This window comes from Contarinia nasturtii, unplaced genomic scaffold (genome assembly GCF_009176525.2).
Source record: "Contarinia nasturtii isolate CC-2019 unplaced genomic scaffold, AAFC_CNas_1.1 Cnas_scaffold_2806, whole genome shotgun sequence".
Classification (NCBI taxonomy): Eukaryota; Metazoa; Arthropoda; class Insecta; order Diptera; family Cecidomyiidae; genus Contarinia; species Contarinia nasturtii.
The window spans coordinates 2,296,888-2,314,848 of record NW_022200123.1 but is presented as its reverse complement, the minus strand read 5'-3'; the positions used below and the strand labels follow the sequence as shown (position 1 = coordinate 2,314,848).

General features: G+C 32.7%; 1 protein-coding gene across 5 annotated transcripts; it reads left to right on the top strand.

The window, feature by feature from the left end:
- The first annotated feature begins 61 nt into the window (after positions 1 to 61).
- LOC116349076 (dynamin) lies at positions 62 to 16,947 on the top strand. Of its 5 annotated transcripts, none has more exons than XM_031780339.1 (16): positions 63 to 164; positions 569 to 1,057; positions 6,164 to 6,237; positions 6,326 to 7,082; positions 7,155 to 7,271; positions 7,344 to 7,572; positions 7,633 to 7,790; positions 7,852 to 7,961; positions 8,779 to 9,089; positions 9,345 to 9,362; positions 10,260 to 10,469; positions 10,558 to 10,651; positions 10,765 to 10,901; positions 10,988 to 11,115; positions 13,213 to 13,335; positions 16,641 to 16,947. In XM_031780339.1, the coding sequence occupies exons 2-16, from the start codon at positions 894 to 896 to the stop codon at positions 16,717 to 16,719; spliced, it is 2,709 nt and encodes a 902-aa protein (XP_031636199.1). In that variant the 5' UTR covers positions 63 to 164; positions 569 to 893; the 3' UTR covers positions 16,720 to 16,947. The 5 variants fall into 5 exon arrangements, with proteins under 5 accessions (XP_031636202.1, XP_031636203.1, XP_031636199.1 ...); XM_031780340.1 differs by lacking the exon at positions 63 to 164 and adding an exon at positions 236 to 254; XM_031780342.1 differs by lacking the exon at positions 13,213 to 13,335 and having other exon boundaries at positions 62 to 164.
- Positions 16,948 to 17,961: the final 1,014 nt, after the last annotated feature.

Here is a 17,961-nt window from a genome sequence, read left to right as displayed (position 1 = left end):
TATGTGTATGTGCAATGTCAATTTTCGTCTTGCTTTCGCTCTCACTCTTTCATACATTCAAGCGAATATTCATCGATGACGATACGGCGCGCACAGTCTTCGTTCAGTGTTCGTATTGTAGTGTTGCCTTCTCTCCACAGAGAAAAAAAGAAGTAATAATCCGTGTATGTGGAAAAACAAGAGTGAGAGATAGAAAAATTTGAGAATTTTTTCAAATGATTTTGGCTGAATAAAATTTGAAAAGTCGAAATTGGGTAACCTTTGCACCAAAAGTCATCATTCAAGTGTTATGCACATCTGAATATGATTAGAGATCATTCGAAAAAAAATTCTCGATTTTTCTTTCAAGATATATCACACGAAAAAAAAGATTCATTGATTTCTTGCGTTCATTCGTTTGTGTGTCGATTTTTTTTCTGTTGAGCTATCAACCATTATATATTTTTGTTATGTTTGTTTTGTGCTGATTAAATTTTTTTCGGTGGCGTTTTTCATAGTTCATTGCACAGTAAAGTGAATGAAAAAAAATCACAACTAATCGAAAATATGTATTATTTCTTGTAAATAGGAAACAAAAGCAATAAATCGAGGAAGTGAAGAGCATAGAAAAAAAAATCAACGAAGAAGAAGTTAAAGAAAACAAAATATTGTGTATGGTGCACAACATAGGTTAAGCAAAAAGAAGCTGCACGCCGAATTATTGAAAAAAAAAAAAAAAATAATAATAATATACAACGATACAAAAAAAAGAAAAAGAAGAAGAAGCAATAGAGTGCAACAACAACAGCGTTGTTGCGATAGGAATAGATAAGCAAAGTTGAGTGTAAAATTGAAATTGTTTGTGTTTGATTAGTGGGTGAAATCGAACGGATAAAAATCAAACTCGACAGAAAATGTCGGGTAACACGGGCATGGAAGCGCTAATACCTATAGTAAATAAGCTACAAGATGCATTCACACAATTGGGCGTGCATATGCAATTGGATTTGCCACAAATTGCCGTGGTCGGAAGTCAAAGTGCTGGAAAATCATCCGTACTAGAAAACTTTGTCGGAAAGTAAGTAAAATTTGTGCAAAAGAAAACATGTAACCAAAAAAAAACACACACAGAGAAGACATACATAAAAGTCAGTGCTCCAATTTTTTCGGTTGACTAAAGCGAAGACGAAGGGAAAAAACAACAACTGCTATCAATTTATTTCGTTAACAATGACAATTACAAACAGCAAGTGTTTTCGATTTGTCATTGACATCACATTATACTGTGTCAGACATACACACACACACGTTGTATGGATTAACATTCCGAACATTTTTATCTAAAATTCATTTATTTATTAAAATTCATTGTGTGCTACAAATGGATTTGGTGATTTTAATTGAAGCGCGTCCAAATCCACGTAAATCACGTCATCAGGTAGTTGTGTGTTCTAAAAAAGATTTTAATGTTTCATATTGGCATGAGAAGAAAAGAGTTCATTTTGTTTGGGGGAATAAAAAGAAGAATCATCATAGTCGCCGTCGTCGCTCTGCTTGTAGTTTGCGAAAAAAAATCGTTAAAACGTCATTCAAACTGTCTTAGTTGACATAACACAAAGAAGAATAGAGAGAGCGAAAAAAAAAAGTGAAGGCAAGAACAACGAACGAAAGAATGAAAAAACGCAAAACGAAGAGCACTATCCAGTTTGGTTTTGTTGTCTTATTTCTCATTTAATTTCGCAGGGCTGCGAATATTTGCTTCGCATTTGAATTGTAATTTTCAGTCATACCAAAAAATTCCGTGGGTTGGAGGGCAATTTTGTGTGTTAGTGTATGGTGTATCAACCCTGGAGCTTTTATGCCACTTTCTAAATTTTCGATCGAAAACATGCATACACACACTCACACATTTTAGTGAGAGAGAGCCACCCATTTCAACATAGACAGGCACAAGGTTATATGTCACATAGCAAATATATTGAATCAAAATACAGTGCGCGCATATCCATGAGTATCCACCTCATGTACAAGCACACACACACAAATTAACGCTCCAGTTTCGTGTGCTATGGTCAATAATAAGGGAAGATATGTACACGATAGAATACAGCGAGAAAATCAACAACAAATCCACACACAGAAATATCTCACATTTCTGTGAAAAGAAACATAGTTTGTTCCTTCGTTGTTCATACAACTCTGGATGAATGAACGTTTTGCCAATCGCACCATCACCACCAATACATATGACGCAAACACATTTTATGTTGAGCCTGTTTATTCTTATTTCGTTCTCTTTCGCTTACTCTCCATGTGTTACAGCGTTGCGTTATAAAAACGTAAGTGTTTTGGTGGAGAACTGCCGTTTTATGAATAATCAATAAATTGAACGTACATGGAATGTTCCATATACATTTATATATGTAATTTTTTTTATTCATAACAAACGTCATTGCTGCTGTAAATTATTTTCAATCCAGCTGAAGAAAATAAATTGATACTGATAAATTGTATCGATTGAAATGATTAGTAGTGCATTAGAAATGACTCATAAATGCACGACAGTAATTATAGTGGAAACTATCAGTTTCTAATTGGTTTTGCAAAGCTTGATTCATCAGAAATTAACAGTAACAAGAGATCCACATACAAAAAAAACCAAACTCTATATGCTTCAGTGTGCTTCGTTTTGAATGACACAATGCCACGGACAATGAATCATATATGATTGTTTATAGCAATCTCATCTAACGTCAAAAATCTCATAAAACCAGTAATAGTACATCTATTTATCATTTTTCAGATTGAAAAAACAGATCACTTCTTCTTTAATGAAATAGTATTGATTTTTGTCGTAAAATAAAGTTGTGTTTTAATTAAATTAAAATAATAGTTTTATGCATGTAAAGCGAGCAAATAACAACAGCGACGACGATGATGACAACAACTTGAAATCAATTCATCCAGACAAAAGAAGACAATAAAATATTAAAAACGAAATGCCATATTGAGAAAGAGATAGAGAAAGAAAACCCCTTTTGATGCCATTTCAATTGTTTTCAATTTAATTAATAAAACAATAATGTTGTACAATGTGTGCAAGGCAAACGACTCTCCCATACATACCGTTTTAAATATCACATAGAATCACATATCATCGAATTTACACTTTGTGCAAGTATCCTCCGATCTCATCATATTTTATTTTTTCGTTGATTGTGTGTATGTGTGTGCACTGCAATCGTGCTCGCACACAAACACATGTCAAACACATCGTGTTCGAGACAAATTAGCAGTGCGTTTGACATTCGTTATTATTTTAACCGTTTCGGAATCTCTCTTTATTGTTATTTTCTCGCTTTGTTTGCCTGCAACGTTTTTTTTTTCGCATTCAATCAATTTAATGATGCTTTTGTTTTGTTTTGTGTCGGGTGTCCCAAAGTCGTGACTACAAATGCTTGTGCTGATCATCATAGAACATTAATTTCAAAAAAAATTAAAAATAAATTTTCTTTCTGATAAACATTTGTCACGATATCGGTCGAATGAAAATTTCGGCCACAAGTATTAGTTTATGTTTACAAACCGTCTCACTTACCAAAAATATACAAAATATAATCGACACTCACAGTAAACAATTTGAACAACATTTGAATGAAGCAAACAAAAAAAGAGAAATGAGTGATAAGCGGATAAGATCAAACAGTGACTCATTCATTGATGTCACACGTCAACATTTACTCGAAAGTTGCCTTATTTATTCATATTTATCTGTTTTGTTTTGAAAGTAATTGAAGAAAGGCTTATCTATTGACATGAAAAATTCATTGCAATGGAACCGTTTCTTGACCCAACGACACGGTTATAAGCAAAACAACTGAATGAATTTGAACTTAATAAATGTACCCCATCCCCCGAGAAAAAAAGACGTTCAAAATTCAAAACAATCGATTGCTCCAATTTTTCCCAAACGGTCATACGGTATACATTCATAACGATCGATTTTTCTTGTGTTTGCATTCACCAAATGGATTCATGCACAGTTCATGAGTTATACAGCATTTGAGTAGTATGTGTCCTGATTTCCACATACATCAACCGATTTTGTGAGGAAAACAGAACGGAAAAATTGTACATAGTTAAAATTCGTTATGCAATATAGAAATGGATGACATGTATTTTGCATTCGGCATATCGCGTCACATTGCATTTTATAAGCGAAATGAACAATTCTATATCGGCAAGAGGCAAAAATGACGATATTTTTGCAAACACTCACATTGAGAAATTGAAAATGGCACATAGGTTACTTTAATTTTCATCTCTGAAATTGGTTGCATTCTCCAATTTGTAGATAAAATGTATTTAGTTCTCGTTACAAGCATAACTTTGAGAATACAATATTTTAACATATTTTGAGTTCAGTATTTTGAACCCACTTCGACAAAAATGCGTCAGAAGCTAAAACACATGTGTGAAACATATGATAATAATGAATCATCTCATGCCAAATATTACACGAAAGGTGATTCATGATTTTTTCGCATGCAAAATGTGACTTTTACGATAAGCTGAAAAACGATTGGTGTGCAATAATGCTGGCATATCTCATTACAACCAATTGACAAACGGTGTTGCTCTGTTTCAAATTAAAATGTAAACGGAAAAAAACAAAAAGTAAATGTTCCACCACATGGTACTGGTTTAATTAAGTGTTCATGGTTTTTGCCAGCGTCAATTCAACGATTTATGCTGGGAGACTGTCATTCATTTGATAATATTTTCACATACGAACTAAAACTGTCTTTCATATTATAATAATAACCATTAAAATAATAAAAATGCAGCTTCCGATGATGATAAGGCCAAACACGAATTCATAAACAATGAGCAATGGAATGAGTGTTATAGTTTGAAGGGGAAATTTATCATTGCGTTTGCTAATCATTTCATGCGTTTTGCCTTGTTACTTTTTTTTTGTTTGAATTATTTTGTAACATTCCGTTCCGATCCCTGATTATCGTACTTACATCGTAAATTTCCGAGAATAAAAAGATGAGAAATTCGCAAAAAAACGAAACGAAAATTACGTTATCAATGATTTAAAACCGTAAAAACAGACATTTATTAGAATACAAGATTTTCTTGGTTGTTCTTACATCGGCGGGCAAAGTGTTATTGTACTCATTACGACTCATTTCAGCTGATTATATCGAATGATATGAAATGAATGCTTGAAACACAATCTTTTGTCTCAGATTCATTTTCATTTGATGTGTAGTGAACGAGAAAGAAAAAATAATAATTTTAAGACTGTCTATGTCTGTTGTTTTATATTCTTTCTATCAAAACATGTAAATATGGACTCGAGATTGCACGAGAAAGAGATAAAACACACACACAGTTTATTGTGTAGTGTGTTCTTTGCGTAAATACGGAAACAAATACAATGTATCTGGCATTACTTTCGTTTTATTGAATCGCAACACATTGTTATTTATCCAAGAGAGAGAAAAAAATGCTACATTTTGACGTCAACATGAATTCTGTTTGCTTCAATAATCGAGATAATGTATTTGTTTTAGTTTTTTTTTGTTTGTTCTCTATTGAAATTGCCCAAAAGCGTCTAATCATAGGTGCATGCGAAAGAAAACAAGCTCAAATAACAATCCGAAGAATATAGTATATTTTCGATTTTTGCGTGGGCGCTTCGAATACATGCATCTAGATATTTGGTATATCGAAATATGGGGACGATACATTTTGCGTGATAAAAGAACGCATTGTGGTTTCAATGGTCAAGTTTAGCTTTTCTGTCAAAGTTCAGAAAGATATGCTGTTTTTTTCTTGCTTTCCACATGTTTTTTTATTAAACTCAAAACTCATTCGGGGAAACTTTCGCTAGACAAATCAACAGAATTTTTGATACAGGTCCCTATTGGACGTAGACCTTTTTCTTTGTTATGCTTTGCTGATAATATGAAAAGAGGGCGTTGAACATTTAATTCATGTGATGAGAGAAATTTAAATGAATTTAACTGCTGACTAACTAATGACTTTATCATGTTTTTTTTTTCTTGTTTCAATGAGCTGGCAACAGAATATTATTGTGCTATCAGCCAATGACTAGGCCAATGATAGTATTTTTTAGCGGAATCTAATACTTGTTTGTTTGTGTTTTCAGAGATTTTTTGCCCCGAGGTTCTGGTATTGTAACTCGACGACCTTTGATTCTTCAGCTTATTAATGCTCCAGCAGGTAATCTATCGCATTTTTTCACCATTCCACAAATAAATTGGACACATTTTTTAAAAAATAATTTCTGTTTTGGTAATGTTTGTTGCAGAGTTTGGTGAATTCTTGCATTGCAAAGGTAAAAAGTTTATGGATTTCAGTGAGATTCGTATGGAAATCGAGGCTGAAACGGATCGAATAACTGGTAGCAACAAGGGAATCTCGAATATTCCGATAAATTTGCGCGTTTATTCACCAAATGTATTGAATTTGACATTGATCGATTTGCCGGGTTTGACAAAGGTGCCAGTTGGTGATCAGCCCGTCGATATTGAGCAACAAATTAGAGCGATGATCAATCAATTCATTCGCAAAGAGACCTGTCTCATTCTAGCAGTTACACCGGCAAACACCGATTTGGCCAATTCGGATGCATTGAAATTGGCGAAAGAGGTCGATCCACAAGGTATTCGCACAATTGGTGTGATCACAAAATTAGATTTGATGGACGAAGGCACCGATGCACGTGATATTTTGGAAAATAAATTGTTACCATTGCGTCGTGGCTATATTGGTGTGGTGAATCGTTCACAAAAAGATATTGAAGGTCGAAAAGACATAACGCTAGCATTGAAAGCCGAACGTGATTTCTTCTTGGGTCATGATTCATATCGGCATATCGCCGATCGCTTGGGTACACCATACTTACAACGCATTTTAAATCAACAGCTAACCAATCACATTCGTGATACGCTGCCCGGTTTGCGTGATAAATTGCAAAAACAAATGCTCTCGCTGGAAAAAGAGGTCGAACAATTCAAACACTTTCGACCAGACGATCCAAGCATCAAAACAAAGGCTATGTTGCAGTACGTATCTTATGTTAATTGATGTCGAACATAGATGAGCATGAATTTATTCAAATTTATTGTTTCTTATAGAATGATCCAACAATTGCAATCAGATTTCGAACGCACGATTGAAGGATCTGGTTCAGCACTTGTTAATACAAATGAACTGTCAGGTGGTGCTAAAATTAACCGCATATTCCATGAACGGTGAGTGCTCTTTTCTTGATCGAATATATGATTATTCTAATTTAATCGATTGTTTGCTCTGATCACTTTCAGTTTACGCTTCGAAATCGTTAAGATGTGTTGTGATGAGAAAGAGCTGCGACGTGAGATTTCATTTGCCATTCGTAACATTCACGGTATTCGGGTTGGTCTATTCACACCAGATATGGCCTTTGAAGCTATTGTGAAAAAGCAAATATCACAGCTCAAAGAGCCAATTCTGAAATGTATCGATTTGGTCGTACAAGAACTCTCAACTGTCGTTCGCCTCTGTACTGATAAGGTTGGTTGAAAATGAATTTTGTTTAGAATCTACCGTATTAAAAAAACGATCCACTTTCAGATGTCGAGATATCCAAATTTACGTGAAGTGGCCGAAAGTATTATTACCTCGTACATTCGTCAAAGAGAGCAATTGGCCAAAGAACAAATTTTATTGCTCATCGATTTTGAATTAGCCTACATGAATACCAATCACGAGGATTTCATTGGATTTGCCAAGTAAGTGACCGATCGCTCACATTTGATGTTTCCAGAATTAATTTTTTTTTTGGATTTTTAGCGCTCAAAATAAATCTGACAGCAATCCAAATAAATCTGGTACCCGAACATTGGGCAATCAAGTAATTCGTAAGGGAAATTTGTGCATTCAAAATTTGGGCATTATGAAAGGTAAGATAGAGAGAAATTAAACAAAAATGAAATCAATCAAAATGACCAGGCGGTAACCAAGTGAGCTAGAATTTTGTTTAGCACAAACTAGGAGATGTTTTTATGACATTTGATTATTTTTATTTTCAAAATAGAATCTTAGCTCAATATGGGACTATACCAGTGACCGGTTTGCGCATATTTCTATGCCTGATAGCTATGCTAAGCATAGCGGAGACGCAAGCCGCAACGCACCCGTCGCCATTCGATTCGAGCTATATATTGTATGCGCACGGTCGTCTGCATAAACGAACATGTGCATTGTTCATATAGAGTGAACGGCGATGCGTCGGTTGCGTTTGCGGCTATGCTTGGCATATCTATGCTACCTAGCGTATTTAGGCAAGCATAGAAATATGCGCGAACCGGTCACTGGACTATACCAAAAAAAAAAGTTCAATTTAAAAGATATTGGTTTTTAATTCTTTTCATTTATTTTGTGTTGTTTTGGGGGTTGATGAAATGGATAGTTGTTTGGCATTTTATAAGACATTTTTATTTCGGTTTGTAATATTTGAATTTATTTTCGATTATCACTTCTCCCCTCTCACACCCATACATATGACTAACGCAAGTGTTAAATGCCTGGACACCGCTTCCGATTTCTGTTAACAGCACCGCATATTTGAGTCTAAAAATTAAATAGATTTACAACATCCATCTATTCAATTTCTCGATTCGATACAAAATAATGCCATGAAAGAATGAATGACAAAGTGCATGCGCGACCTCAACCTCTTTTATTAAAATTAAATGAAAATTTCTGTTCAAAATTTAGGTGGTTCACGGCCCTATTGGTTCGTATTGACATCGGAAAGCATATCTTGGTACAAAGATGAAGATGAAAAAGAGAAAAAATTCATGTTACCTTTGGATGGATTGAAACTTCGTGACATTGAACAAGGATTCATGTCACGCAAACACACATTCGCTCTATTCAATCCGGACGGTCGAAATGTCTACAAAGACTACAAACAGTTAGAATTATCGTGTGAAAGTGTTGATGACGTTGATTCTTGGAAGGCATCATTCTTGCGAGCTGGTGTTTACCCAGAAAAAGATCAACAAACCGGTGATAACGGTGAAGAGGTAAGCACTTTAGTCCTCTTGTTCACGTTTCTTCTGCACTTTCTTTTTATATAAAACTCCAATTTGCGAAGAGAAAAGTAGGAAAAATGTTTGCTTCAAGGTTCATTATTATCCTAATTCTGTTACGCCGATTTGACAAATTCCAGCGAAAGAACAAACTTACTGATTTCAATAAAACCTTTTTTGTTTAATGCTCTCTTTCTATCGAAACTCAATAAACATTATGTGTTTTGTTAATCGGTGATCGAATAACAGCAGAACGAAGGAGTGCAGGTTTGTTCATAGTGTTTTTTTTTCTGTTTATTCCAAAAGCTTTTTCAATTGAGTGTGTATATTCATTCGGGTTTTCCACTCCTTTACAGTTTTTATTTTAAATTTAAATTTGGACACTAACCATCTTTAGTGCTAACATATAAATTCACATCCACAAACTTGTATTGTTTTTTTTATCTCGTTTAAATTATGATATTTTGCCACTTATTTTTGTTGAGTTTGAACAACAACATACACACACATACACGAAATTGTCCTTGTATTATGTTTGCTAGAATCTGAATATTGTATATTGGGATAATAACGAAACATTTAAAAGACATGCCAAAACACAGTAATACTAATCATAGACACAGACATACACCACACAAAACTCATTACACATTTACATGATTTTGTTTTTCTTAGAGAATTCGAATTTGTCTCCTTTTTAAACTTCTATTGTAGCAAGATTATTTTACGTTTTTTAATTCCTACGAAAAAAGGTCTTTTTGGTTTAAATTTAAGAAAAAAAAATCGCATACATTTTATGGAATTAAAAAATTCTTTGGAATTTTAAGATTTGCATGCCTTTCATAGTCATAGACATTTTTTATGGGAAAATATTAATGCACAAATTTCCATTGCTAATGCACATAAAAATTCAATAATCGATTCAAAATTTGTGCATGTAAATCGCCGTGGAGGCATAAAAAAGAACATCAACAATGAATGGACCAATGAGCTTTGATCTCAATATTTTGTCGCAGTACATTTTATCTTTTTTATCAAATTTCACCTTATGAACAATTTTTCACACGATGTCCATGTTTTTTCCTCCATACTTTGTAATCGTGTTGTACATTACACTGTCGGAATCATATACTAAAGTGGAAAATTTGAATGGCATTTTTTCAGGAACAAGGCGAACAGTCAACCACTTCACTGGATCCAATGCTTGAAAGACAAGTCGAAACTATTCGCAATTTGGTCGATTCATATATGCGCATTGTTACCAAAACTACACGCGACATGGTACCCAAGGCAATTATGATGCTTGTTATCAACAATGTCAAAGATTTCATCAACGGCGAACTATTAGCCCATTTATATGCATCTGGTGATCAAGTTAGTTTCGATTTTATTTTATTTTCAAAACACTTCGTTTTCTTAATAGGTTTGAAATTCTAATAAATTTCGATCATTTTTTCAATAGAATAAAATGATGGAAGAAAGTCCAGAAGAAGCACAAAAACGCGAAGGAATGTTGAGAATGTACCATGCTTGCAAAGAAGCACTCCACATTATTGGTAAGTTAATAAAAACCGTTGGAAAAAAAATATATTCTTGAAAAACTTGCAAAAGAAGAAATGAAAGAAAATGTGAAAAATTCAACGTGGATTAATTCGATTTTGTCAAATAGGTGATGTATCAATGGCAACAGTTGGAACGCCAGTTCCACCACCTGTGAAAAATGATTGGTTATCAAGTGCATTGGATAATCCAAAATTATCACCACCCAGTCCAGGTGGACCACGAAAAATGGCACCACCAACTGCGGTAAGCAATCATTTTATTTTAAATACTCGACCGGGCGCTGAATTTCTTTTTTATATAAAAATCGTTTCATTCCATTTTGGTTAAAGGTTGGAGCTCGAGGACCTCCACCACCACCAGTAACAAATCGTGCTGCTCCATCAATTCCAAATCGGCCTGGACCAGGCGCTCCACAAGGTCGACCAGGCGGTGCTTTGCCACCACCATTAATCCCAGCGTAAGTCATTCAATCAATTAAAATACACACACAATTTTTTTCCAATTTTTTACATTTTAATTTTAAAATTCATTTTCAAGCTTTTCAATTCGATTCAATTCGCATTATTTATTTTTCCAAGTGATTTTTATTTAAATTCTTCAAACGAATAAAAAACAAATAGAGCACGATTATTATAATAATAATTCAAACACATTTCAATCATTGGAGTGCATTTATGGCAAAAAAAGCCGAATAGATCTTTGTGATGTGGAAACTGAAAATCGGCTTAAATTTGATTTTTCAATTTCAATTTTTTGTGCACTTCTATAAATTTACAGCACTGAAAAATCACAGTTTGATTGCTCATCTACGATGGAAAGTGATGCAATTATTTTTCGGGGGTTCTATATTTATTTACATAAGATTTTCTCTAACATAAAGTTTTCGTTTGTGGGAATTTTTTATGGTTTCAATTTAGTTACTGTCTCTATAAAATTCTTTATAATTTATGTTGTTCGCACTATCCATACAACGACAATCATCTGATCTCATTTTTTTCTTCATTGTTTTGCCGTTCTTCATTCTAATCGAATCAAACACTAAATTATTTGCAGGAGGCGTTAAGCTCATCACTAACCCAGCAATTAAAACTTAAACCCATTAAATAAAACAAAAATATATAAAAAATAGAAAACAAAAAAATGCTATATAAATAAATATGAGATATCGCATATTTTGAATAAAAATTCACCTATCTATTGAATGTTATTGAATTTAAATGAGAAACTACTAAAAAGATTATATATATATTTAATGACACAAAAGTTATGCTAGAAATAGTGATTGTTGAAATATGAATATTGCCGAAAAGTGATGCAAAAAAAAGAGAAAATAAAAAACACATACACCCAAGCCATTTTTTGATGGATCCGATCAGAATTTCAAGGCTAATAATTTATACGTTGACATTGTACATAACAAAACAAAACATGAGAAAAACCAATCTGTAAAGAATAAACTGGTGTTAAGTTAAAATTCGTAAAGACCGGGAAAAAACCCAAAATGAAAAAAAAAAAATGTCGTAAATACAAAACTTCCCATTTTTTTCTTATGTTTTCCTGCCCAATACCAATTTCAAATTCATTTTCTCATTACACTAAACAAACCGTTTGCACCACTCATACACGCTTTTCCCTCAATGTGGCTTTTAACATACATTTTCCCAATGCAACATTATTCCCCCATTTACATTTTACGTAGAGTACAAAATCGAATAAAATCTTATGATAATTAAAATGAATTAAAAGAAATATATTTGTCAATTTGTTTAAAAAAACGACACCAACGAAATCCCATCAAATCGATGTCGCTTCACATATATTATAAACTCATTTCAATGGTGCACCCTATTTATATTAAAAACATTGGTGTTAGAGAAGCCCCGAAAATTGTATAGAAAAAAAAAACAATTAATAATCTATGTGTGTTTTGTTTGGTTGCTTTCATTTCTATATTTTTTCTCTTTCAATCAATTCAGTTGTCTCCACATTTTAACATTACTTACTAAACGATAAAAAATAATTATCTAATATATAAATTAAGCAAAGAATGATAGAGCAAGAGGTGCTTAAAGTTTTACTCAAATAAACATATTTGGCTTCAGTTGTCACATGTCTTGTATGCATTTAAGAAGATGTTTAAAATGAAATCAGTTCCATTTCAAACTCAAATGTGTAATGTGTGTGAATGTATTAATATAATAGCGTGTTCTCATAGCAATTTAACATGTAGAGTTTTAGAAACAATGAACAAGTTAATGCCAATCATGCGTGAAATTGACCGGTTTTCTTCTTCTTTTGATCACAACCGACAGAGTTGATCACACAAAGCACCCAAATACGATGAAATTCGCTTGGCATTTTTATCGTTTAATTTCGTTCATTTTCGCGTTTATTAAACCCTTTTTATCATGCTCCATATAAGAGCACTCAATTCGCAATAATTTCAATTAATTGTAAATCACAAACACAACGGACACCGTGTGCTTTCATCAAATCTATTTATTATTATTTTTTTCATTTTCTTCCCACTTCTCCTCTATAAATCCGTACACAGACGCGTTCCAAATCAACCACAAATTCCAGCACAAATGCGACAACAAATAAATCAGGCTGTTGGTCAAGCGGTCACAAATGCTGCCGTCAATGAACTATCTAGTGTTTTCGCCAGCAAATTCAAGTAAACACTTCTATAAAAAATATATATTTTAAAACAATAAAAAACAAAACACATTCATTTGCAAACAAAAGGAGAGCAAAATACACTAACGATGTTTCACTTAGGTCTTAATATATATAAGTTCACAAAAAAAATGATGAAGTTTGGATTCAATTCGCATTGGGATGCGCTAAAATTTAAAAAAATATATAAATATATATTTTTTGGTTGCATTTTTTCTGTCAAATGCATTTGTAATTTGAATTCACTAAAACAGCATATCTAAAATCATATATATTGAAATTAACTATAAAACTTAATACTAAAAAAGCGGCAACGGCCGTGATTTGTGCAATGATTGACACTCTTTTGTTTTTGAACATGAAAATAATTCGCTAAAAATTAACCAAATTAACCAAACTTGTTAGCTGTTTAAAGGAACAAAAAACCAATTACTATGTGAACATACAACATATGTAGACTTGTCTTGTTAGCTTTTTTTGCACATCTTGAAGAGAACAAAACAACAATCACACAAAAAATCATGCACTAATACTGTTATACTTTTAAAATTCCATGTTATCAAATTAAATGTCTATTTTAAATACATTCAACAGTTGAAAAGAGAAAAAAAGAACAATGAGAAAATGACAAGTATTCTATAAAATGCGCAAATATTTTCCTAGCTAAGGAGTTATTAATCTTTTTTTTAATCCTCACCGAGAGAGTATTTTTTTGCGATCATATGTTGTGGGCACACCGATCTCATCAAAGAAATGCCCACAGCATTCTTTGGCATCCCTTTATAACACCCAGACATTAAATTGCTCTTTGCCGCTTGTTGTGGGGAAAATATTTAGGAATGAAGAGTTATAAGAGAAATTTTATGAAAAATCCATCGAAAAAGACACTTGAAAGACAAAAAAAAACCAAATCTTTTGCTGTTGTTGTAAATTTTAAAAAAACACACACTATATTTAAACTAAATTCTATATCTTAGATAATCCAAAAATTCGTTTCAATTTGAGGAAAACTAAAATTGCATTCCAAAATCAGACATTCTAGATGATTTAATGATAGAAAAAAAAAAACAAAATTTAATTGGCTGTAGAACATTATATAGGATATGTATTGACTTAGAATGAATTAAACCGACAAAATTAATCAAAAGTTGAATTAAATTACAAACAGAAATATGCTTCATTATGACTTGAAACCTTTTTTTTTCTCTCAAAAGTCGATTTCCGAATTGATTTGTGTTTCACATGACCACCGATCATTTTATCAATTCTATCATCCAATTTCTGTTCATCATCGTTCCTCTTGATTTGAAATCAATTGAACAATTCTTAACAGTTTTCGAGTCTCAATTTATGCATTCGCACACGATGGCGATTCATTATTTCAATAAAAAGCCACACATGTATAACACATATAAATAATAAACTAAACAAAACATATATATATATATACGATATACTTTTGCATAGTATTTAAAAACAAACAAAGTTCAAAATGAAGCTATATTTAATGAGCAGCATAAAATTACAATTCAATGCGTGGCCCAAAGCGTACGTGCACGAATTAAATAAATTGACATGTTGACTTATAGTTTTTATTTTGTGCATTCTGCAACAGCGATTTATTTCACGTAGATTTAAAGCAACAACACAAAAAAAGTGCATACGCAAAAAATTATATAGTAGATTTAATTGAACAAATCAGTTCTAACGCAACAAACAACAATAACAATTCAATAATATCTACCTGAATGTAATCGGTCAGTGTAATCTCATCATCTATATGGACTCATTCATTTCAATGTTTGTGTTGATTCTTACACGGTGAATGATGTGTGCGCGTGCATGTCTTGTACAAATTGCATTTCCAAAATTTCATCAACGATCGACCTAATCTCACGACATTTTCACACTCACACACACACAAATTAAAATGAATGCACGTCAAATTCACGGAATTTTCGAGTAAAATTTTAACTGTAAAACCAGAGTATAGTATTGCTCAGCGCTGCTGCCATCCACACAGCATATTAAAATATCTTGCTAAGAATGCGTCGTCCGTCGCATGCGAATGTACGTACCAGTTTATACATCACAGCAAACAAGAATGCATGCATTGTTCTCTTCACGATTATGTGACTCAAAACATTCGAACGATTGTATAAAGAACAATGCATGTATTGTTGTCCGCTGTGATGTAAAAACTGCTACGTCACTTCGCATGCGACGGACAACGCATTCTCAGCAAGATATTTTAATATGCTGTGGATGGCAGCAGCGCTGAACAATACTCTGTGTAAAACTATCAACAATTGAAGCATTCCTTTGGAGCAAAAACACGCTCAGACGTGCATTTGCCGAAATGCTAAAAACCAAATCATATTTAGTTGCAATGAAATCTAATACACGGATATACCAAGCGAGAACACTAAACAAACTAGCCATACCAATTATATGAATGAAAGGAGAAAATGCATAAAATGAAATTATATGATTATTTTATCACTTAATGGTAACAAATCAACATTAAATTTTAAAATAAATTATAACAAACCAAAAAAAAAAACAATTCAACAATTCAAACGCTTTTCATTCCATTTTTCGTTCTCTGAACAACCTTTTATTTCAAATCTTCTTTTGAACGTTTCAATTACTGTTGCACTCTGACGATTCGAAGCACAAATTTCCTTCGAACTTCCAGAGTCTGACCGTATAATATCGCATTTTGTTTGAATTGTAACACGGTAGATTGCAGTAGATCGAGCAAATTATTATTCAATTGATAGCATGCACTTATTCACAGTAGATTAAGCTTACTAGGGCACCTTTTTATGCGCTTTATTTTAGTTACGCATCCCATTCAGTGCGAGAGTTCCTATGATTTTAACACATTTTTCACAAGTTATGCTCCGAATCAAGGCCTGTGTAAAAAAAATGCGATTGACGATAGAGCTTTACTTTTTCAACATTTACGATAAATTGATAACAAAAAATGCTCCTATGACTCCAATGTCTTTAAATGCTTGTACATGCCTTGATACCATTTGCTCTTGAGCAAAAATGCACTTTTAGACTAGTTTTTTATTAGATTTTTTTCCAGAGACTGTTTCTCAAAGCAATAAATGTGAGGAAAAGCGTCTCTGAGGAGTTTGGCTTTTCCGACACCTACCCATAATATAATTGCTCTGAGAAGCAGTCTCTGATTTTGCTCAGCACCTTAAATCATTTGCATAATTTAACATTTTCGTAGTTGTACACAATTTTGATTTTGTTTATTTTTCCTTTGTATTTGATTTGTTTTTCCAGTCGTCCGAATCAGAATCAGAATGCGCCACCAAAACTTCCAGATAGGCCAGTCTACGGTAATGCGGGTCGGCCACTTTGAAGCGATTATTTAATACGTTTAGGTCACTAGAGTTATCAATTTACTGTATTATGATACGAGGAAGTAAGACAATCAATCGATGAATGGGCGAAAAAAACTCAATTCATCCATTATATGTTGGAATCGAATTTGTAGGAATGTATTTCAAATTGCAAACTATTTAATCTAGCACCTAAGAGTCATTAAAGCAAAACAACAACAAAAATAAAATTGAAAATTTCAAAAAATGAACGATTGGAGTATTCAAAAAATTATGCGCGATTTAATTTATCGTTTGGTGCAATTGCTTAAACGCTTGAATTCATGTGAATGAGACACAAAGTCTTGTTGCTAACAAAACAACAGTATTATTTTTATGTAGTATTTGTAGCCACAAGATTTTCATCCCATTGATAGAAAGAAATTTCACCAATTTAATTAACACTGTGCTATTTAAGATTTAACAAATTCCGTGTAGCATTTTGATAGGAACAATCAGGTGCTAGATGATTAACTGTTTCGTTCGTTTTTTTTGTTGTTGTTGATGATGGATTTTTATTTAAATTGGTCACATTCAATGAATGTGTCTGTTTATACACGATTTCGGTTCCAATGAAAATGCATTTCGTAATTGATAAGAAGACATCAAATAGATTTAGTGAACTATCCAAATGTCGGACTACTGTCTACTAATCACGAAAGTCTGTTTTTTATGTGAATTTTTTTTAACATTGCCCGGTATTTGATCCGCAAGTTTGCTGACATTTGGATAGATCACGATATGTGGTTTTATTTTTAATTTTCAAATGTAGCTCTTTTTTTTCTTTTAAATTATACCGATTTTGAAATAAGAATAATGTGAGTACAGTTTTGCAGACAAACAATGATATTAAGTTTAACGGCCACAAAGTGGTGATAGATAGCAAACAAGCACAAAATTAGTCCTCCACAATCACAAATTTTTGGAATTTTTGAAATTGTTAGAACTCATTCAATCATCACATCCATCTTTTCATTTCGTCAATACGCCTATTCAAATGTACATAAATGTTCTGCATGTTTTTTTTTATGTTTTTATCTTTATTCAATCCAGGAGAAATGATTTGACTCTTTTGTTTGTATGAACGAAAACATTGATTAATAAAAAAAAGAAAATGATGGCCAACATTCAATTGACAACAATTACACTTGTAATAAAAATCAAAATAAATAAAACAAAATGTGTAATACGTGTAAATTTTATGTGTTTCATTTTCATTCAAA